This window comes from Eublepharis macularius, chromosome 5 (genome assembly GCF_028583425.1).
Source record: "Eublepharis macularius isolate TG4126 chromosome 5, MPM_Emac_v1.0, whole genome shotgun sequence".
NCBI classification, from domain to species: domain Eukaryota; kingdom Metazoa; phylum Chordata; class Lepidosauria; order Squamata; family Eublepharidae; genus Eublepharis; species Eublepharis macularius.
In genome coordinates, this window is record NC_072794.1 from 5,821,401 (window position 1) to 5,843,968 (window position 22,568).

General features: G+C 50.3%; 1 protein-coding gene across 1 annotated transcript; it reads right to left on the reverse strand.

The window, feature by feature from the left end:
* Nucleotides 1-609: 609 nt before the first annotated feature.
* On the reverse strand, nucleotides 610-14,518 carry CBARP (CACN subunit beta associated regulatory protein). Its single transcript, XM_054981359.1, has 9 exons — nucleotides 14,471-14,518; nucleotides 10,752-10,897; nucleotides 9,982-10,043; nucleotides 8,071-8,236; nucleotides 7,168-7,345; nucleotides 5,676-5,813; nucleotides 5,165-5,372; nucleotides 4,496-4,679; nucleotides 610-2,736 (listed from the first exon to the last, which is right to left on the reverse strand). Exons 1-9 carry the CDS (start codon nucleotides 14,516-14,518, stop codon nucleotides 1,635-1,637), a joined length of 2,232 nt encoding a protein of 743 aa, XP_054837334.1. The 3' UTR covers nucleotides 610-1,634.
* Nucleotides 14,519-22,568: the final 8,050 nt, after the last annotated feature.

Here is a 22,568-nt window from a genome sequence, read left to right on the forward strand (position 1 = left end):
ACCTGCTTGGCTGGGCTGGGAATAGTTGGGGCTTTTCAGGACAACAATTAGCAAGCAAGGAAAGGCGCCTGCAGCTCTACATCTGGGGGTGAGGTGGAGATTGATATGTTGCCTCCTCCTCTTCTTTCTCTATGAACTCAGTCTCTCACTGGTAGCCTTACAGGGCCAGTAAAGTATTCCCTCCCTTTGTACTGCATGGTGATTTAGGGGGAGGGGTTTTTCCTGCCTCTGTAATTCTGCAGCCTTTGATCGGGGGTTGGGAATATGAGGAAAATCTACCACCTGTTGGATCATCCTGTCGCTCGAAATGTAGGTGAGGGGAAGCAACGCACCCCTTTGCTAATGGGTTTCCATTCATTCTAACTTGCATTCCAGATGGGTGGGGTAGCTCCCTTCCTTCAACTAGGAAAAGGGTACAAAATATGTAAGTGGGAGGAGGGGGGCGGTGAAGAGAAGTTCTCCCAGACACCTAAAGCAGTAGAGGAACAGCAGGCACTGGCCGTTTCCACGCTGCTTACCAGCCACGGAACATCGCGCTGAGCTCCGTTCCAGGGGCTTGGCGCGATGTTCCGTGGCTGGTAAGCAGTATGAAAATGCCCACACTTTTCTCGACACAGGCAGCGAGCCGCCATTTCGTTTCGTGGCATCCCCCGTTGCCAGCATCTAGTCATCCCTCTCCCGAAAAGCCTGTGCCACGATGGAGCAAGTCCACATTCAGCTCCAGAAAAACCAGAGACTGGCCTGGAAGGAACGCATTGGCTGCAGCTGGGCCCGAAGTTGAGTGAAATGAAAATGCATTCTAGAACTGGGCTTGATAAGGGTGGGGATGTTTTTAGTTTGTCCCAGCTGGAAAGGGCACTGCCACGGTCTCCTACCCCCACAGACACACAAGGACAGCCAACCAAAGGGCAGCAAAGGCATGGTTATTGCTTGCAAAAAACCAGAGAGAGAGAGAGAGAGAGAGAGAGAGAGTGCGAGGGTAAAGGGATCTTAGTATCTGCTACAACCAGCTTTTACATTGTGAGGTAAACATTGGGGCCTCTGCTAGGTTTTTCGGGGTCTTTATTATTAGTAAGGAAAAGTCCCTTAAAACTTAACTTCCCGGCTGTGCAACATACGCGCCTGCTTTGGCAAACCCACCGCAGAGGAAGGAACCAGTAGGGCTGAGGACCCCCCTCTCGGGCGCTAGCAAGAAGGGAGCAGAGGCCTCAGCCCCTTGGAGCAAGTTCCTGCCCTCCTCGAATCTTCACGTGCGGAAGGTAAACCTGGCCTGATCTCCCAGTGCTCCAAGGAGATGCTGGCTGCTTGTACGAGGAGTCTGCGGAGCCAGGGCCTCCCCCCTGGAGGGGACCATTGTTGGTGGACAGCACTGGGGACTTCCAGCAAGATGGCCTGCTGGCCTAAACCTTCAACCACATGAGGTGTATCCTTATCAGATACAAGCTACCTGGAACATGGTGGAAACCTCCACATGGTTCCTGTCTGATGGTACAGAGCTGTGGTAGCCCCCTATACTCGCCCCCTTGGCATGCCCTGCGCCCCGGCTGAGTGGCAAGTTCCACACTGGCATCGCCAGACCAAAGCAGAGAGAGATGGCCACCATGCCCGTTGTGAGCTGTGCAGCCATGCCTCACCTACTCCGGGCTATGGTCAGGGGAGGCATCTGCCACAACCACCACACACTCTGGACTCTCTCTCTGTTTTTTCAGGTGCCCGTAAAGCCTGTCCTCCAGCCCCCCTGCAATCTTGTCCATGAGTTCAGTCCCAAGGTTGCCTATTCCTGGGCATTCGCCTCCTCCCAGGCAATCACCGTAAGGGTCAGGCGTCATCTTGATCTCCTCTGGTGGCTCTTCCTCGATCACCTGGATTTTGTCACTGGCTTCTGCAGCTGGGGACGTGACCTCCTCGTCACCAGCGCTGATAATGCGGGGCAGGGTGCTGTGGTATCGCCCCTCCAGGGGGTAGTTGACACTGTCGCCACGGCGGAGTGGGGTACGGTGCCTCTCCAGAGCAGGAGGGTAACGGACACCAGGATCGCTATACTGCTTGGTTCGCTGCCACTGCTTGCGCAGGTGGGTCCGGGAACGGTGCTTTGCACGCAGGGGTGACTCATCGAACTGTGGGTCATGACGAACAAATGCGTTGAAGAGCGCGTCGGTCTTTTCATCTATACTATAATCCCTGCGGGGCAAAGATTCCCGTGTGGGGAACATCTGCCCGTAGGGGGCCCATACTAGAGGACTGTGGGGGGGCAAACCACCAGCTGCCCCTCTTTCCTCCTCTTCTAGTTCTTGTCCTTCAAAGCTCTCAAAGATAGTGGCTTTGCGTCCAGCACTGGTGAAGCAGTGACGTTTCTCTGAGGCAGTCTGATCCTCAGCCGCATGGGCATTATTGGGGGCTTCAATGGAAGCATAGCCACTGTCCATCTGCAACAGTTTGCGTGTCCCAGCCTCTGACTCCACACTGTCCTGCTTGGGCTTCCCCCATGGCTTGTCATCTGCCCCTTCAGCATCATCTGCCAGGGAGGAAGGGAAGCTAGGCAGGCCGCCTCCTGAAGAGGAGACACTGTCCCCCCCATCGCTGCGTACAGAGTCCTGGTCGTTCCCCTGCTCAGATGAAGCATACATCTCTAGCGATGCCCGGAGGCTCCAGATATCATGATAAAGGGGGGTGGGCTGCTGTTCCAATGCTGGGGGCTCGGGAGAGGAAGGGCTACGTGATTCTGATGGTTCTAACCTATAGCCAGAAAGTACAGATACAGTTTGCCTTAAACATACCAGCTGTGAGCCTTGGTTGCATGAAAAATAAAATCAAGACATAAACGGTTCCCAGAAAGATAAGGCAGAAAACATCCCCCCCCCCCAATTATCTCTGTTGTTTGAGAGCAAGAATTGTAAGCGATGGTCACAGAGCCGATGCCTTGCAAAATTCATCATTCAGTTCATTTCCTTGGAATTTCTGTTGATAAATCATTGTAGGTGATTTGTAGTGCTGAATACACCCCAGTTCTTTTTTTTTCTTTTTTTGGAACAGTCTTTGTTAAGTTTGGAATCTGATAGACTTACTGCCTCCCCTTGTACTTCCCAAGAAGTTTTGCTCCTGCCTTTGAACATTCCCTCCCCTAAAATCTTTGCCTAATCCAATGGAACTCTTAGTCAAGCTGGCATTTTTCAAGCGGGTGGCCTAACCCCTTAATTTCCTTTCCCCAGTCAAAGGATGGAACCAAGGAATTCTGGCAGGAACCAGGGGTTACCTGTGGGAGACTATAACTAGCAAGAATACCTTTGGTAACCCTTCAGATTTCAGTGCAGGCTTACTAGCTGTTAAGGAGAAAAGCCTTTTTCACCATCCTTCATACATCCCTTTGCATCATCTTGGATACCCATAATGAACAGGCTCCAAGCAAGGGAATTTTCTATGCATCCCCCTGCCTGCAAAATGATCGAATTGGCCTGCCCCACCCTGAAGAATTGATTCTTTAGTGCCTGTCTCAGCCTAGTAAGTGCTTATGGAGAGGGGCAGATGCACACATATTCCCATACAGCAAGGGCTTGAGGCCCACAAGCTCAAAAGCTGGCCTGTAGCTGCTGAGGAGGTACGGGAAAATGCAAAGTCACGGACGGCAACAGAAGCAGCAGTATGTCCCACCACCACCTCCCCTGGAACAAGCTGAGCCCCAGTAGCATGAGAAGATTGGCTCAGAGCCAGCCACAAGAGGTTACGTTAAATCTATCACCACCTCCTCCTAAGGGGCAAGTTGGGAGCAAACTGAGCTCCAGAAATATTACAAATACTTCCAGCGGCAGCAGCAGCAGTGTGGACCCATGATAGGCATCAGATATGCCTGTCCTCTGTCAGTGGTAGGGTTACCAGCCTCCAGATGGGGCCCAGAGTCCTCCCACTATTAAAACTGCGGTCTGGCCTACAGAGATCTGTTTCCCTGGAGAAAATGGCAGTTTCAAAGGACAGACTCTAGAGCATTGCATCTTTGTTGAACTCCCTCCCTGGGCACTGTCCCCAAATCTCCTGGAATTTCCCAACCCAGAGTTGAGAACCCTAGTCAGTGGTAGCTGGAGAGCATTCTTGCTGCGCTCCGAGAATCAAGCCCCGGCCAACAGCTCTCTCTACGAAGCAAAGAGGGATTCCAAAGCAGGGCCTTTCCTTTGGCCCTCCTTCCCCCAGCCAGAGTGGGAGATGATTCTAGGATCAGCAGGAGGGGGGGGATATCCCTCGCCCAAGTAATTCTTATTACAAGCATTTCACTCCCCCAAGATTAAAGCAGGGGTGAAAGTCTTAATCTTCTCCATCCTGTAAAAGATACATTTAATCCTTGCTTCACCACCCACCCCTTTGTCTCTCCCAATTAACTTCCCTGGTCTCTCTCTCCCGGCCAGGACTGTAGGAAGGTTCACCGCTTGCTTGTGCGCAATCCCAGGCACATCAGCGCACCCTTGGCTCTCCCTCCCTGCGTTCCCCCTTATCTACAGAAAAATACCTGCCGAGAGAGAGGGTAGGGCTGGCCGGGGCCGGCAAGAATGGCCCAGCCATGGGTCGAAATGCCACATCATCAGTCCGGGCGATGTACTGGATGATGTCCGTCTGGTGAGGGTCACGGTCTTCTTGGTCCATACTTTCACTCGCTGCCCTCTGCCGCTGGAACTGGTGGCGTTTGGGGGACCCTGGCCATGGAGCAGCAAAAGGAAAGAGAACGTCTTTCAAAGCACCTGTTCCTAAACCAAGGGGAGGCTGGTTTACAAAGCCACTCGGACATACCTCCCATCCCAGTCTGCCAACCCGTTCCCATAAAGTGCTGGAAGGCAATGTTATCCAGAGTAATGAGCATTAAAATAGCATTTCAGTTCGTCGATGGCATGCATTCCATCCCTCCCAGGAAGCTGAAGGCAGTGTATATGCTTCCCTCTTGAGAGCTAAAGACTTGGCCGGGCAACAACATTATAGTGCTAAGAAGGGGGGGGCTGGGGCTGAGGGAAGAACTCGCTTCACGAGGTGGTGGTGAGAAGAAAATGGAGCTTCTTGGAGGAAGGTGGGATAAGAGACCGTAAGCAATCGGACACGGTCAGAACCAAGAGAAGGGAGTCCATGTTAAAACTGGAAGCAGTTTCCTTAGGGGTGCATTCATTCACCACGCCACCAAGATCCGCACCTCGCGTATCCAGGCTCGAGGCCCTCTGGCTGGTTTCCAGCTTCCACTTCTTGATTCTGAAATAAGGGCTTGCACCCTCCAGGCTGGCATGGCGCCGCAAGCGAGTGAAGAAATGTAGGACCGTGCCCTGGGCAGGGACGGAAGCAGGTTCCTTGGGTGCAGCACTGCCTGCCCCAGTTCCCTTCGGACTCTTGGCCGCTCTGTCAGACTAAGACCAAAGGAGATGGAGGAAGTACATTTATGCTCAGAGAGGCACTCGGTGCCAAAGCAGCCATGTGCAGCAATGCCCGCCCCCTGCCCCATGCATACGTCTTGTACAATGCGGGCCTTTGTGGCAATGCAGGAGATGTTCTGAAGGTCTCTTGGCCAGCCAGGAGGTGGTACAGCATGACCACGCTTAGGGACTAAGAATGGAGTCGCCGCCCCCCTCCCAATAGGGCTGTTACCTTGGCAGGAGAGAAGACACTTTGTTGCCATCTGGAGTCAGGGGCTCTACTCTGGAGTCACTTACCGAAGCCCCCTCCCCAGAATCCGAGGAAATGGATGGACTGGCCTCCACGGTGGAGTTGTGGGTGTCCCCTGGTAGTGCTGAACTAGGACACGTGGCATGGCCGGTCAGAGCTGTTTGAGGCAGAGCGCCCCCTCTCGGCTGCCGAAAGAAAACAAGGTGCAAGGTAAGAAAGAAAGGTCAGTTCAGACCTTTTGTTCAGGCCTAAGGGAAGAGGTGGACATGATCTTTTGCTGGGCCAGTTTGGGTTTGAGGCAAGCCTCGGAGTATCACAGAAGTCTTTTAGCAACAGCAACATTATGTGAATTAGAACATTGGTATACTTGAAGAATAACCTGGTCTAATATCATATATAAAATGTTGTAAATAAACTTTTGAGCTTCATGCAGTCTTTAGTCAGAAGGAAAGCTCCATAACGCACACAAGCTTGCACGCTTTGGCGGTACTATTCATTTTAATTAATGATATGATTGTATAGAGTACACGAGGCTTACCATTTTGCAGAGCTCTGAAGTACAAACACTGGCACACTTTATAAAAACACACACATTGCACCATTATCACATTATAGTGAAGCATAAAATGCTTTTTGCCAAGTTAAAAAGCGTTTGTGTTCCAGAGTTCTTTACTGTGTTGTTATGAAAAGGTTCTGTCATGCCAGGGCAATTTAGGCGGGCTGACTAGAACGGCGGCGATGACGCCCAGTGACTCGCAGCCTGTTATTTAGCCCCTTAAAAAATCTCAGGCCATCCTCCAGGAAGCTCATTTGGGGGGGGGGCATATATTATTCTTCCCACCTTCAAGTTATTCACACCACTGCCTTGCAAGGTAGGTCAGGCAGAGAAAGCTTCACGGCTGTGGGGTATGTGAAGTCAGATCTGCCAGGGTCCGAGTCGGACACGCTGCCCACCAGGGGCTGCCTTAGTGATTATGGGCCCCTGAGCAAAACTTAAGGCTGGGGCCCCAGAATGCCTCGGGCAGTGGGGAGATGATCAGCCATAGGGAAGTTGGTGCCCCTCCAAGCCACTCCCCCGTAGCTGTTCCCCTGCCCTGAGACTCAAGCAGTGCAGGAGGGGGTGGCGTCAACTGTAGGGCAGGGGTCTTGAGACTCAGGCTCCGCTCAGGATCAGCAGTAAATCTGCAGCAGCAAGAGCTCCTGGAATGCCCCCCCCGCCCACCTGCACACAGCCTAGGGCAGCTGCTCTGGATAGCTTAGAACACCACTGCTAACCACTGCACAACACTGTCTTCCAGTAGTAATTTAAAACAGCCCCCAGCAGCATTAAAATAGGTTCCCCTCACCAAGGACCGTACACTCTAGGATTTAGATGGAAAGGGAGGCAGCTAAAGGAAAGCACAGCCGAGGGTCCTGCTTCAGTCCCCCCCCCCCCCGCCCCATCATGTTGCCACTGTGGAAGCTGACCCAGCACCCCCCTCCCCACTCTTGGCCCAGGGTCTCCCTTGCCTCCTAGCACAAAGGAGGTTGCAGAGTCACCTGGAAGATGGCGAGGCTGGGCTTGGTGGGGGGACGGCGAGGAGTCATAGCGATGCTATTCTCGTTGGATTCGCACTCGTGGATCGTGACTATTTTGAGGGCAGCCGAAGGGGGTAGGGGGAGATGGCTGAGGCGGGCATTCTTGAGGTGGTGGAAATCCCCCTCGGTCAATGTGTACCTGCCCAGTGAGACAGACATGAGGCACGGAAGAATGCTAGTTCCACAGTTGTGGAAGTCCGACTTGGTCCTGCCCAGAAATCAAATTCAGGACTCCCCCAGTTAAGAAGATGTCACTCAGAGCAGTTAACAAAAAGCTGTTTGCTACACCCATCTTGTTATTTTTTGTAAGTAAGCATTGTCTCAACCCACAATTCGAGGCTGGGGTGGTTGTGGCTACTCGGGGCTAATGGGAAGGTCTTTCTACACAATAATAACAACAACAGTTGATTTATATACCGCCCTTCAGGATGACTTAACACCCACTCAGAGCGGTTTACAAAGTATGCTATTATTATCCCCACAACAAAACACCCTGTGAGGTGGGTGGGGCTGAGAGAGCTAGGAGCTGTGACTGACCCAAGGTCACCCAGCTGGCTTCCAGTGGGGAATCAAACCTGGTTGTCCAGATTAGAGTCTTAGCCACTACACCAAATTTGTTCACAGTCAAACACAGATCAATCAAGTTCTGCAGCTGAGCCATTTCGGGCTGTTTTGTGGCTTGCTGCATTCTCCCCAACCAAGAACTCGCACCCTTGTTCCCAAGGGTTTCTCTGCTTAAGCCCTGGAGACTGCCATTTTGTATGTGCTTGGGTGCACGTCACCGTTTTGGCTCCCTTGCTAGCTAGCTGACAGACCCAGTTCTCGTCTTCTACCAGAACTTCGCTGACCTCCCCCCAGGCCTACCTCCTCCCCTTCTCCTGGGTCTTCTTGCTCTGTTCAAAAAGCGCAGCCTCGTTGAAGGAGACCCGCCGCCCAGTGGCACTTCCAGAGGACAGGAACCGCTCACTCTCCGCATCGTGGTAGCTGGAGCTCGACATGCAGTCGGGGTCCTCTACCTTAATGGTGATCTCTGCAACGAATTGGAAACTCTTTATTGACTTGCTGCGTGAAACGGGAAAAGATGAACTGGTGATCTGTGGATTTGATTTCTTAGAAGATAAATTTGGGGAAATTAAATAAAAGGGTGGGATATAGAAAAGGTAATACCTCAAAAAATTACCTTTTTATGTTTGTAAGGGTATGACAGGTGTTGTAGAGAAAATGATTTCTTATATATGTATTATTTTTCTTTGGGTTTTTTTCATTTGTTTCTGTTCCTTTCCCTTTTTCTCCTTCTCTAGCTCTGTTTTCTCTTTCTTTTCCCCCTTTTTAAAGGGATTTTAAATTTGCCAATAAAATTTTAAAAATTGGGTGGGGGGAGGAGAGGCGAAGAAAAGAAAAAAAGAGAGTGGGTTGCAAGCACACAGCATCCCAATGACTTACGGGACAAGGCACAGCTTAAAAAATCTGATGGCCCATCTCTGCTCCTTCCTGCCACTTTCTCGCCACCTCTGCCCCCTCCCCACCCCGTTTCATTCTGTTTTTCTGGTTCTTTTCTCCCTTTCTGAACTTAAGCAGCAAAACCACCATGACCCGCAAGAGCAGCGTCAGCCATGACACATCCAGGGCGGCTGCCCTGCTCCCGCTTTAGTAGGAACCTCACTGGGAGCCTCCACCACCCTGCACCCAGCTGCCCCAGCCACTGTTCTGGCCACCACACAGTTGCCACCAACCCTCCGGAACTGCTTGGGACTTGGGAGGGCAATCCAAATATAAGGCAGTACCTCCCTCAACTGCTCTTGAGGTTCAGATAGCGTGGGTGCAATAACAGTAGGGGATCATGGACTCCCCGCTGCCTAACCATTCCCATCCCCCATTGCCTGAACGATTCTGGGACCGCATCATCAGGTTTTGCCTAGGGTTCCAAAAATCACTATGACTAACCCCCCCCCCGAACCCGGCAGCTGCCCACCCATCTGTCCAAAAACTGAGGGTTCCAGGCATGCCTTGCAAACAGCCACGCTAAACTGAGCCACCACCCACAGCTAACAGGCCCCGGAAGCCCCCTGGTGTTCCCAACGGCATGAGATTGCAGAGAGCGGGAGATATGTGGTGGTGTGTGAGCTCCACGAGGGCCCTGTTTATGAAGGGGCTTTCCAAAATGCCTGTTTTCCCAGGATCTAGGATGCACAGATCAGGATGCAGACGTTCAAAGAATATCGCCCCTAGGATCTCTTCCGCCTACCAAAAGGAAACACCGGTCATGCCTGACGCAACCAAGCAGGAAGGAGAAGTTGGTAAACTAGACCCCTTGAGGCGGATTCCAAGTCTGAATTGCTCCTTTGCATGAATTAAAAAAACTTGCATGGAAAAAGGTAGCACAAAGGGAGAATGTTTGCCTACTGATGTAGCTTTCTACTCGCAAGGAGTTTTCAAAGATAGAAGCACGTCTCAAAACTGCGCTCCTCCACCTGCAGTCTGAAGTGATGGATTCATTTTTTCCCACTTCATTTCTTGGTGTGAATGAACCAGGCCCTAATGGAGACACCCATCGTGTCTCAGTTTTCCAGCTTCCCCTCAAGGCTTCCCTTTACTAGGCCTCCCAACAGAGTTTTTTCTGGAGGATACACTAGTAGCCAGGCTTCTTCCTTGCTGCTGGGAAGCCAAGCAGGCAGGAGGAGAGGCAGGGAAGAAAACTGTTTCCATGGCGATGCGTCCTAGCAACTGAGTCCCTAGTGCCAAGCCTCAATAAAAGACACGGAGTGCAGATCTTACCTTGGGCTGGCTGCAAGTCATCCAGGTAGGTAGTGTTTGTTTTCTCTGGATCATCATTGGCTCTGGACATGGGAAGGACAGAACAGGTTAAAAAGGTGCCACACAGGTAGGATAAAGTGAGTCTGGGGGCAGAGGGAGGGAGCAGAGTTGATCCCTGGTAACAATTCTGGAGAGTTGCTGAAACGGAGCCTGTGTAACCCGTCAACTGTGCCTGCGGAGCATCTGTTAGCTGTTCGATCACATCCCACCTGCTTTGCAGCCCCAAAGCGGCAGCAAAAATGATGCCTAAATGGAACTTCCATATTCAGACACACTCTACCTCGGAATATCAGCTGAAACAATTGGGGAGGGGTTTGGCTTCTGTATCCCTGGTTGGATCCTGCAGGACTCTTCTGATGTAGGAGGTTTATTGAGCTGACAACCATTCGAGGTTGGTGGACTAAGTTCAGCACAGTGGAGGTGCAGAGTAAATCTTGTGCCCAGTAGATGTTCCTCCCAAATTGCACGGAGAATCTTACCACCCACCCGAACCTAGTTAGCAACCCAGGAAAGTTGAAGTACAGCAAAATTCTCCCTGGGGCAGAAGCTACTGGCAGACAGGCCTCCCTTCGAAAGACACCTGCACACTGCAGTGCTCCCACCTGCCTGTATTCAGCCTGTGGTTGGGTCCAAAACAGACTTCTCTTTCTGCCTCACGGCTTGTCCCATTTCACCATCCCATAGTGCCTCTACCTGAAAGGAGAGGCACAGGAGGGCCAGCCCGCCATTACCTGGAGTGCCGATGATCAGTCTCACAGCAGCGCCGGCAGATGATCAGGACACCAAAGAGAAGCACCAGGGTGCCCCCAATAAAGATGGAAAGTAGCACCAGAAGCAGCACATACCCATCCTGAGATGTCACCTCACCAGGAACCGTCTGTAGAGGGCAAGAAAGGCACAGAAGTGAGACCATTCACCTCTCATAATAGAAACTGAGTGTATGACAACCTGGAGAGAGATTACCACCACCACCCCCCGAAGCCCGTAGAACATTTTGTGATTGTTCTGGGACTTCACGGAACGGCTATGAAGGATCCTTACTTGTATTTATGGGTATGCTAGGAAGCAATTGTATTGGCCCCTCTTCTGCACCTGTATGGCAGAAACTACAAATCAGGCCCACCTTGATTCTGGCTTGGTTAGAACTAACCCTCGAAGAGTCTTGATTCCACATGGCATGTCCTGGTTTGGAAAAAGCTAGTCAGCACCAGCATGGACCCCTTTAAGTGACTGGGAAAGAGACTTTGGGGTTGTAGTGGACAGCTCAATGAAAATATCAACTCACTGTGCAGCAGCAGTGAAAAAGGCAAAGTCCATGCTGGAAATGATTTGGAAAGGGATTGAAAGTCAAACGGGGCAATGCCCTTGCATAGATCTCCAATGTGGCCTTACACTTTGTACCATTCTGGTCTTCCCATTTCCAAAAGGACATCATCATTGATTCATCAAGCATGAAAAGATGCAGAAAAGGTTAAGCGAAATGGTAAACAGTCCTACTAGGAAAGACTCAATAGTCTGGGGCTTTTTAGTTCAGAGGGAAAAAATGACATGACATGATAGACAGATACAGAATGATGAACAGAACAGAGAAAGGGGAAGTTTACTCCCCATAATACTAGAAGTCAGCAACACCCTATGAAATTGATGGGCAGGCAGAAAGGAGCACTTCTTCACAGAAAGTATGATTAACTTGTGGAACTCGCCATCACGGCATGTAACGATGAACTTAGATGGCTTTGAATGGGGTCTGTATCAATGAGTATCGTTAGATGAGCCTCCATGTTTAGAGACAGCGCCGGATGCTGAGCTTCAGGCAGCACAAGAAGGGCTTCTTTCCTGGTTTGTAGGCTATCAGGAAGCATCCAGCTAGCCAGAATGGGAATCAGAGCAGGACCACAAGTGACGCCTGACACAGGTTGGACACTTGCCAGCTTCCCTCCAGTTTTGATGGGAAATGTAGGCAGCTTGGCGGAATGTTGGACAAGTGACAGTTGAAAAGTCCGTTGGACGGCAGTCAGAGAGCCAAGCTGCAGGACCAGGATGCCTACATTTCCCATCAAAACTTGAGGGACGCTGACAAGTGTCCAACCTGTGCCTTTTGTCACTTGTGGTCCCGCTCTCAGGATGTTGGGTCTGCTGGGTCTGAGCCAGTATTGTCAAAAGCTAAAGGAGCAACTGAGCAACAGTGAAAAATACACCACCCGGAAAGGTCTACGGTTGATAGAAATTATTCCAGTGGCTGCTGGCTGAGGAACGCTGTGGTCTTGTGCTGAATTAAAAACACCATTACATGCTAATCTTTTTTTATTATACAAGGCTCAAAGTTACCACTCTTCAGAGGAGTGCCCCCCCAACTCCACATGCCTATGAAAAGTCACTGGTCTGATTGGGTAGGAACCGATACAGAGCAGGGACTCAGTCGGAGATGCAACAGGCAGCTTCCTCTGAGGGCAGGGAGTTCTGCTGCCTCTCTCTGTGGGACCAGGAATGACTGAACGATCCAATCACAGTGGCGTGGCATAATTCTCTTCCCCAGCCAAAGAGGCAAAAGCCAGGGCTGAGCATCCTAGAGATAAGAAGAGGCAGCCATCATGGTGCATAAAGTCTCTGGGTTCACAACAGCCCTTTCATTACTGATTACAAAGGAAGAAATATTAAAAGGACTGGTGAAAGAATCCACATTGCCCGTGATCTGTGAGGGGACTCCCCAGATCGATCGATCTAAATGCCCACTTTGAGAGTACGGCATCCCCAAACTGAACACTAGCACAGAGACAACCATTCTCAGGGCTGCCAACGGCTTCTTTCGATTGAAGCTGATTTCAGAAGGGAGGGAGACAGGGAGGGCCCCTTCTCTGAGAGATGCTGCTTCAGTAACCTATATCTGTCTTTGCCCCTCCCTAAGAGTACCACAACAAATTTTTTTTAAAGCTATACATTGCATAATTTAGGATTTCAGCTTTCCTGGGCACAAATTTGGATTTTCATTCATAAAAATGAGCACCTTAGGGTCAGTGAGAGAGAGGTGGGACGGAAGTGGCCACACAGCCTCTGTCCAATCCCAGTCAAATAGAAGAAGGTTACTAGGCAATGATTCTGCCTTAGCTGGAGAGGCCAAAAAAGGAGGGGGGCATTAATGAGGATTATCCTTCATATCTTGCCATGCTACTCCAGTATTGAAGAGACATTCCCCATTCCAATTATGCTCCAGATCCTTTTTATTGCATGCCTCCCGTGCCCTACCCCAAAATTAAGATGCCAAAAAACAAGAATTTGTGAAATCCAAAACATTTTGAGGAGGAGGAAAGAAAACACCTTTCAGAGTTTGAAATCAAAACCCTGATTGGGGATGGCGGATTGACTTAACTGCTTCTCAGAAAAGCAGACCTGCTCAGCTGGGGCTGAGCTGTCCAAATCAGCTCCATTTGAACTCCTTAAGATGACCCCGCAGGCACCAAACTCAAGATTCTTGGCCTCTCTTCCTTTGGGCCACTTCTCTGTCCCTGTCTTCCCACCCCACGCCAAACAGTAGATAAAACACATCGAGGAGAGACGTGAGCTCAGAAGAACATTTATTGTGTGATAACTTCTTAGTGTGTATCCTACCCTTCCTCTAAGGAACACACATGGCTCTCCTCTCCTCCATTCCATCTTCACAACAACCCTGCAAGGTGGCTTACGGTGAAAGGTCCAAGGTTGCTCAGTCAACCTCAGAAAATGGGGATTTGAACGCCCGCCTGCCCTGTGCTACTTCATCACCATGAACATGACAGGACTCTAGAAAAGGATTTTATCACAAGATAAAAACAACTGCCCGCCAGCTTGCCAAGGGGCCACCTGCACTCTGTGGCAAGGTAGCCTTTTGTCAAATGACTGCTTGCATGCAAGAATTAAAAATAAGACGACAAGCATCCCCGAAGACATTCTGTGCATGATCAGTCATCACCCACTATTATTATTTTAAAAGAGAGACCCTATCATCACTGCAATAACCCTGGCTATGGAGAGGTAACCCTCTTCCCCCCCAGCCCGGCCATTACAGATCCCTGAATGGGGGATGGGGATGTCTTGTCCTAGCATTACAAGGCATTAGGAAGAGGGAATTTCAGCTCAGTTCCTAACATCCGCTACCTGGGGGGAAAGATGTATCCCTTCCAAGAGCACAGGCATATCCTAGAAGGGGTCCCAGAAGAAACTGCCACCGTCCCTGGCACAGGGTGAGGAGCCCTAGGAGCGCCAGGCTCTCGCCTTGCCCGCCCTGAGCCAAGCGCTTCGTCTTCTGTCTGGGGAACATCCCACAGTTTGGCTACCCTGCCAGGCTCCACCACCCACCCCCAGGGGCCTCCCCACCCCCACCCCTTTTCCTGACAGCTGGGAAAGAGGGACAGAATTAAATCAGGAACCAGGGAGGCAGACCCCAAAGCCCCCTCCCCACATGCCCCGCACTCACCGTCACCCCTTCAGTCGTGTTCTCCCATGGACTCAAATCATTGCTCATTGTCCGTGACCAGCTCGACCGTCCTCCTAACAGCCAGGCACAAAAGGAAAGAGAAGGAGAAATCCTACATCAAAAGGGGGGAGGCAAGGCAACGGCCGAGGCTGCCTCTGCCTGGCTCACCATCCTCCGTTCTGCCAGCCACGGAGCAATCATGGCTTCGAGAGCATCAGCAGCCCAGCATCCTTGGCTGCAAAAGCTCCTCTCCCCAGCTTCAAGAGCCAGCCGGAAGAGACAAGCAGAAAGGAGGCGAGGAGAGGGGTCGGGGTGGCCAAAGGTGATCCCGCATCCTCCTCCGGGCAGCTTGCCTTATGTCAGGCGGCTCTGCTCATCCTCCCAGGCCCCGCAAGCAGCCGTGTCTCTGGCCCCGGAGAAGGTGGTTCGCCTTCCCCATTGGCTTGCCTGCTGCCGCCCACCCAGCCAGCCACCCCACATGTTTGAGAGGAGAGAGAGATGGAAATGTGAAATAAATAAATAAAACCACTGAGCAGCCTGAAAACCCACACAGCCGGGGTGACTCATAGCCCTCCAAAAGAGCTGCCAACCACCACCAGGCCAGGGCCGAGAAGGCCGTGGGTGCTCTGTCCCACACGCACGCGCACACGTGTGCAAGGGGCCTGCCCAAGCACTGCTGGCCTCTCAAGGTTGGAGGGATGCCCCAGAGGGGGAATCCTGCCCTCTAGCCAAAGGGTGGCACTCCCCTCCCCCCCACAACACTGCGGAGGAGCGTGAGAGCACACACTCTGTTCACATGCAAGAATCCAGTCGTGGGGAACAGCGGGAGCTGAATGATTTTTTTGGACCTCGGTGGGCCCAAGCTGAGCTTGTTAACCAGTGAGAAAATCAAAGAGCCTCTGAGCTGGTGCAAATTGCAGTGCCCTCCTTGCCACCAAGTAGAGCGAGGAGATAAGGGGAATTTAATTCAACAGGGTCCAGCCCTGTTCAACAGGGTCCAGCCCTGGGGCTGCTGTTGATTTAATTACTTGGAAAAAACTAAAGGAAGGAAGGAGAAAAGGAGGCTGAAGAAAGGAGAAAAGAAGACTTCAAGATAGAGGAGCCTGATGGGGGGGAAATGGCAAGACTCCCCTGCAAGCAGAAAACTAGCACTGCAGGGAGAATGCTTTCCACGCTGCCACGCCCCTGATGTGCCTGTTTTCTACCTGCAAGAAGTTTGACTGCAGCACCAATCCCTCAGCCATCAGCCCGATGTCCTTCCTGGCACCTACAGATGTATAAAACTAACATGTATCATCCTAGCAAAGGGCAAGGACATTTGGCTAGCCCCCCCACCCCCTCGCCAATGCACCATCCAAGGGCAGAAGCAGTCACAAGGAGTATGAACCCCACCGGACCTCACACCAGCCACAAAGTCCCCGTGCAGAGACTGCTATGCCCAGATTCCTTCCCAGATGTGACTGGGTGGTGTGTTGGAGTTATTCGAAGGAAAGACACTCTGCATATGTTCAGATCTCTTTGGCTTACAATGCCCTGTGCTGCAATTTGCACAACAAAGACCAGTTTTATTTTTTTAAGGTAGTGCCAGGCTACCTCCCCACCACTAGACCCAGAGCAGATGGGGATGTGAGTGACAGGCCTGGTTCACCCATAGCAGCATGTAAGAATTCCATCTTCAGGGTGATGTACAAGCAGAGATTAAACAGGCTGTTGTTTTTTAACAGTCAACGAGGAAGTCATTCTCTAAAGCCGATGTGGTTCCCGAGAACTGTTTGGTTCTCAAGAGGGGAGGAAGGGGCAGAATACAGGAGGCCCAGATCTCAGGATAAAGCAGGACTTGGCTGAGTCCACATAGCCCAGCTCTGCCCTCTGGCTGCAAATGGGCCCAGGAACATGCCCATTAAATGCAGGACGTGATGGAAACAGCTCTTCCCAACCCCAGGTCCCCCCCAGGACTTGGTAAACTGCCTCTGAACATAGAGGCACCCTTCTAAGGTGTTCTCACAGCCAGCCATAATCTGAGCCTCTGAGAATTCGCCTTGCTCAGACACCCCACCCCACCCCACCCCAACAAGTGCCTCTAGCCAAGCACTTTGTGTTCATTAGTCAGTTGGAAGTGGGAAGCCCACAAAGCAGCTGCCACTCAGAATGGTAGACTTCTTCTGTACATCATCATCATCATCATCATTATTAACATTTCTAACCTGCCCTTCCCACAAGCGGGCTCAGGGCGAGGTACAGCAGTTATAAAAATATAATACAAATATTAAAAACAATTCATAAAACAGTTCATCATAAAATCAACAAACGGATGATAACTGTCCCAAGATGGGGTCAATTCCAGATTCCTGCCCATCAGCATACAGGGGGAGGGAAGCGGACAGATAATGTACTGCGACCCATACGTGGGTCAGCAAATGAATGGGCACTACATAGCCCCGTGCTGTACCCATATGTTGGGCAGCCGGCTGGTGGACATTGTATAACCCCACACTTGGTGGGAGGCTGGTGGGAGGCTCAGTGAGGATCTCATGCCGGCCTCAATCATACGCCTAGTGGAACATCTCCGTCTTACAGGCCCAGGTGTCCTCAGGCAGAGTTCCACCAGGTTGGGGCCAGGACCGAAAAGGCCGTGGCCCTGGTTGAGGCTAACCAAGCCTCCCTGGGGCCAGGGACCACCAGCAGATGTTTCCCAGCTGATCGGAGCGTACAGAGAGAGGCGGTCCCTTAGGCATGAAGGCTCTGTTTAAATATCACCGTTTAAAGGAATCTAAAGATTTTTTGAAAAGATTAGACAAATTCATTGTCTAACAAAATGTGGGAGGGGGCGAAGAGAATGAAAAAGAAGAGCAAGAGACATAGAAATTATAAGTTAGCGCACAAGTTCCTAGCTTGCTTTTCTCCTGACCCAAAGCACTTTATATCAAGAAGAGATTTAATAACAATGATGATGATGATGATGATGATAAAGATGGAGAGATTACATTGGACAGAAAAATCACTGGGCAGGGTGGAGAGAGAGAACACACCGACAAGGGAAAGCTCTCTCTGTCTAATATATACAAAACACACTTCCCTTCCTTCGCAAAGGGGTTTGCAAACCATGCAATCCGTTAAAAAGCACAAGCCAGCCCTGCCCCACCCCCTTTCCCATGCAAGCACAACAAGATCTACTGAAAATAAAATTAACGTTTGGCGTCAAGAGCAGAGAGCCGCTTCTCTGTCACGGAGGAAGACAGCCTGGTTTCTGCAGGATCCTAGGAAGAAAAATGCGGGGGCTGGGGCCAGAGGAATTCGCCCTCCTGGGGGGCCAGGATCCGACCAACAGCGTTCGACAGAAACGCTCCGTCTGTAACGACGCATCGCAAGCCCGGAAGAATCCCACACATTCAGATGTGCCCTGCTACTAGCCATAACACCACGCCAGCCGCCTTGTGTCTGGACTGGTGTTATTGAAAAGAATAATACAATTCAGCCAGGGAGCTAGCCAGACAGACCTTTCGAGCATTCGCATTAAACACGTCGTTCCTTGAAAGATTCGGATTAAAATTCGTTTGCACGGCTGTACCGTTAGAGAAGCACAGCTCGGGAAAATCACAGCTTCTATACGAGGGTGGATTGCCCCCACCCTCCAGAAGAGACCGATACCAGAAAGCCCACCACTTCAGCAGATTTACACACGTGCCCATCCCCCGCGGATAAAACAGGCACCCGCGGCTGCGCCCACTGAGCCCCGCTGCCTCTGAAACCTTACACCCGTTTTCTTCTCCCTGCTTGTTTCCAGAGCGGGAATAAAAGGCATCGACATATAAATAAAGCAACGGGGAGAGAGAGAGCAGAGAGCGAGACTAGATTCCATTAAAACTCCTGATTTCGCAAAGGTGGAGAAAAGACGAGCCTCCTGAAAATCTTTTAAAATCTGATGTTAAGAACGGGGAGGGAACAAAGTGACGGATAATCCGGAGTGGTGAACAGGAGGCACCCGCCGTAGTTCTATATTGCAAGGCACTCTGCATGGAAAATAAATTGAGGATTATTTTTCTTCTCAGCCGAGGAAGGGGGGGTTGGATTCACAGACTCACCTAAGTGGAGTTTCTGCACTCCATGTGCAAAAACGCGCCGAAGCTCCGAAGCTCGCTAGAAAAAAAGGTTGGGGTGTTTGGTGGGGGGTGTCCCCGTCCAGCTCTCCGCAGCTTAATTTTGATTTAAAAGGGTAGAGGATTTATGAATGAAAAGGGACCCGCCCACCTCTGAGCACGGAGGGAGGCCACGTGACCACAACCTCATCCAGGGCGCGCGAGCGGGGGCGGGTGTCATTCAGAGATGATGGGCGGCTTCTGATTGGAGGGGCCGGGGATGAATTTTAATAAAGGGGGGCGGAGGGTCAGGGTTATATAAAAAGAATAAAATAATCTATTCATTTTGGCATCCCTGGAGACCGTGCACACTCTCCAGTGCATAGGTGTGTGCATGTATGAAACAGGGCACAGCAAAATGAATTATTATGAATAAATGCATGGTTGCCTAAGTGAGAAATACATACTTCTCTCTGAAGACCTGCATATGCATTGCATATTTTTCCTTATATACATGCAGGTCACCACGGTTACTTTTTACTCAGGCTGTATTGTAGGGAGGGAAACTCAAATGCTTTGCCCCATGAGTTAGGGACCATAGACTTCAGCGCTGTGTTGCCTTATGTCCTACCTGTTGCTTTAAGTATGTGCTCCTATGAGCTACCTGCCGAATGTCAGTCCTAGAATTGCTTATGTTCTGTTTCAGCATTTCTTCAACTCTATATTGGACTCTTACTAATGCTATGTCTTGTAAACTTGTATTTACTTACCCTATGGCATTGTTTATGGAAATCTGTACTGATCTCACAGTGTGTAAACCGCCTTCAGTCTCATTGAGAAAGACAGACTATAAATGGCATAAATAAATTGTTAAAGAGTATGTATGCTACAATTGATGCTGGGCAAAAGTACCCACAAATATCTTTGCACACTTTGCCCAGATAACTATCACCCACACATCTCCGACCCATGAGGGATACCTCTGGAAAAACCACGCTCAAGAGCACAAAAAGGCTCACATTTCTTGCATTTGACATTTAGAAACAGACTACCAATAAACATGGATGTTCATCTAGCTGCTATGGACAACAGTTAGGATGACACTAAGAGACAGTCACAGCCCTGTGAGGCTGACTAGAGTCATCCTCCTTTCACTGACGGAAGCTGAAAAAGACGTCTGTCTCAAAGTTCTGCCCCCTTCCCCTCCCCCAGTCCCATGTGCAAGCAAAGCCCAGCAGATCTATGCACTAGCTGGGAAACCAGCAGCTGACTGGGAAATACAATCCCAAGTAGTCTACTCTAGGCCTTGCTGGTCACCACTATAGACCTGAAAATGGGCTCCCTGTGCACACAGTAGGAACCTTCTTGCTGTAGCAAACATCTGCCTTCTCCACTGCAGGACAGCAGTGACAAACTATCAAAAATGGCACCAGGGAAAGCCACAAATTTTCCAGCTTCCACACCACCAGGCTTAACCCTTGTCCAGGTGGGAGTACACCAACTGTAGTTTTATTGTGTGTGAGAAGGGTGTGCATGTGCACACATGCCATTTAATATATGTTTTCATTGCTATACTGTAAAACTCCATTCCAAGTGAGTCGAAGTTTTGTTAAGATTCCAGAAAGACATAAAATATCTGATGTTTGCTTCATCCTTTTCAGAAGATCCAGGTAGTCTGAGGAGGTTAATGCCCCTTTCGGCCTCTCTTCTTTTTCTCCTCTTGCTCATACATAGCACATCATAAACTACCCCGCCCAAACTGCAAAATCTTGAGCAAAGCTTCAGAAGTGCCTGTAACAAGGCAGAAGTGGTGGAAGAGACATGGGGAGATGGCTCACCCCCTCCTCTGCCCAAACCAGTTCCTGACTACACGTTTTGGTTGTCACTTATGCAACCCCATGCTGACTGTAAAAACTTGGGCAGATTTGTCTCTGCTGACCCAGTTGCCTGGTTTTATGATGTGTTATTTTTATTTGACTAGGGCAGAAGGCATCCTCTCTGGAGCAAGGGCTGACCCTATTTGCAAAATGCTTCAGACAGGTTGGAGGGTTTTTAAAAAAAGGCTTTATTTGAACAAACAAATGCAGTTTCATTTATACATTTCAAAATAAAGGTGACAAAGAGCAGGGCTCTTTCTTCAGTGGCAGGGAGCTGGAGCTGACTTTCTGCATAAACAACAGCACGTGTGGGGGGGGGGGAAAGAGAGCAGGAAAATGTTTTGAATGGAAAAAAAAAAGATGCAAAGCCCCAGGAGGTCCGCTGGTGGAACAAATGGCTTATTGACTACCAGAAACAAACAGCTAGCGTCCTACACCGCTGGGGTGAGAAAAGACACTGCAGGCCAGGCCGTCTGAGGGTTCCTAAGCCCAGAGCCAAGCTGTTGCTTTGGGCTGCTCTCCTTTATCGATGCATTAAAACGTAAAAAGTGCTTAGCCGGGGCAAACCAGGTTTATCTAGGCCAGAGCCCTGCTCCAGCTTTAGAGAAGCCTAGAAGTAAAACAGGAAGGCCAGTCCCCATTACTTCACGGCATCATCTAGAGGCCCAGGGGGTAGACTGCCTCAGGACCTGGAAGTTCTGCTTTAGCTCCCGAGTTCATTGCCCTTAGTAGATCTTCCCATGCTGAAGTGGTTTGGGGCCGTGGGTTCACATTCATGATGGAGTGGAGCACAATATTCCTCTGCATCAATCCTAAATCTCTGCCTACCTCAACAGACACCCAATATTGCTGTAGCAAATGGGACCCATCACCATCCAGGGCCTGCAAAGCCTACAGCTAAGCTGAGAGAACCATTCTGTCTTTGGGCTATCTTTGGACACCCTCTCCCCTAGCTCCCTGTGAATAACATTTGGCGAGGGAGGTAAGAGACTCAAAAGCTGGTATACAAATCAAGAGGCTAGAGTTAATTCAAGGGCAATTTAAACACGGGCAAGATGAGATCAAACCCCCCCCCCCCCATTATTCTGTTTTCCAGGGTTCAACAAATCATCACTTTCGGCACAAAGTGCCCTCTCCTGGGAGGAAGGAGCCACACAGGTCCCCCTCCATCTTCCATCTGAAGCAGAATTATTCATTAAGAGAGTCCTGGAGCATCTTAAAAGACTAACACAGGGACAGCATAATAGAGCACTGTGACATCATATTTAGTGTTGGGAGACCCACATTTGACCTCCCACTCAGCCCAAAGCGGAGTCTGTAACCTTGAAGCAATCACTCTCAGCCTTATCTACCTCACAGGATTATTGTGAAGATAAAAGGAAGGGGGGAAAAGGCTGCAATAAAAACAAGGGATCATATCGAACGTATCTGCGTTCCCTGGTGCAGCAGAGCGAATTCTCAGACAGCAAGATTCATGGGCTAGAAAAAAATTAAGCTCCGCAAGTTTTTTTAATGCAAGGTTCCAACATGGCATATCCCTTTTAGACTTCAATAAAGAAAAAAACCTAGTTCTCTTTGTTTAGGTCTTGGGTCTGAAACTTCAGCCAAGAAATTCAAGCCGATACCCAGAATTGGCCTGCAATAAAGAGCAACATGTAGTCAACAGAGACTGGAGCACCAAAATTCCCAGACAAGACCCACCTGCTTCCCACCACGATCCTTACCACCCCCACCCAAGTATTACTAATACTGCAGAGCCCAGTGGACAGTCCACTGGTTATACTTCACTGGGGGCATGTCCCCTCCCCAGGCTTTTGAGGAACACGCAAGAGTGTCCTTATATGCTGGAGCAGCAGCTGTGTTGCATCACAAACAGCAAGACAGGTACAAAAGGAGGTGTTTTAATGTTGGCAATTGTTAGATTACAATAGCCCAACAGGGGCATGACTTCCCCTGCATGCAAAAGCTCCCTCTGGTTTTATTGGCCACAGGGAGGTGTATTTCCTCCTCCCAGCACAATTCAACAGCCTTCTGATGTTTTCCATTCAGTGTTGCAACACAGGCAGACAGCCCAACATATTGCTGAGCTGGGGCGGATCAGCCTGTTGCCACACATGAAAGGGCTTCTGGCACCTTCAGGCCTAA

Coding starts and splice junctions, on each gene's coding strand:
- CBARP (XM_054981359.1), bottom strand. CDS start 14,518: ATGAGCAATGATTTGAGTCCATGGGAGAACACGACTGAAGGGGTGACG. Junction 7,346..8,070: donor ACCCAGGAGAAGGGGAGGAG/GTAGGCCTGGGG, acceptor CTCACTGGGCAG/GTACACATTGACCGAGGGGG. Junction 2,737..4,495: donor CCTACCCTCTCTCTCGGCAG/GTATTTTTCTGT, acceptor TTCTGGCTATAG/GTTAGAACCATCAGAATCAC.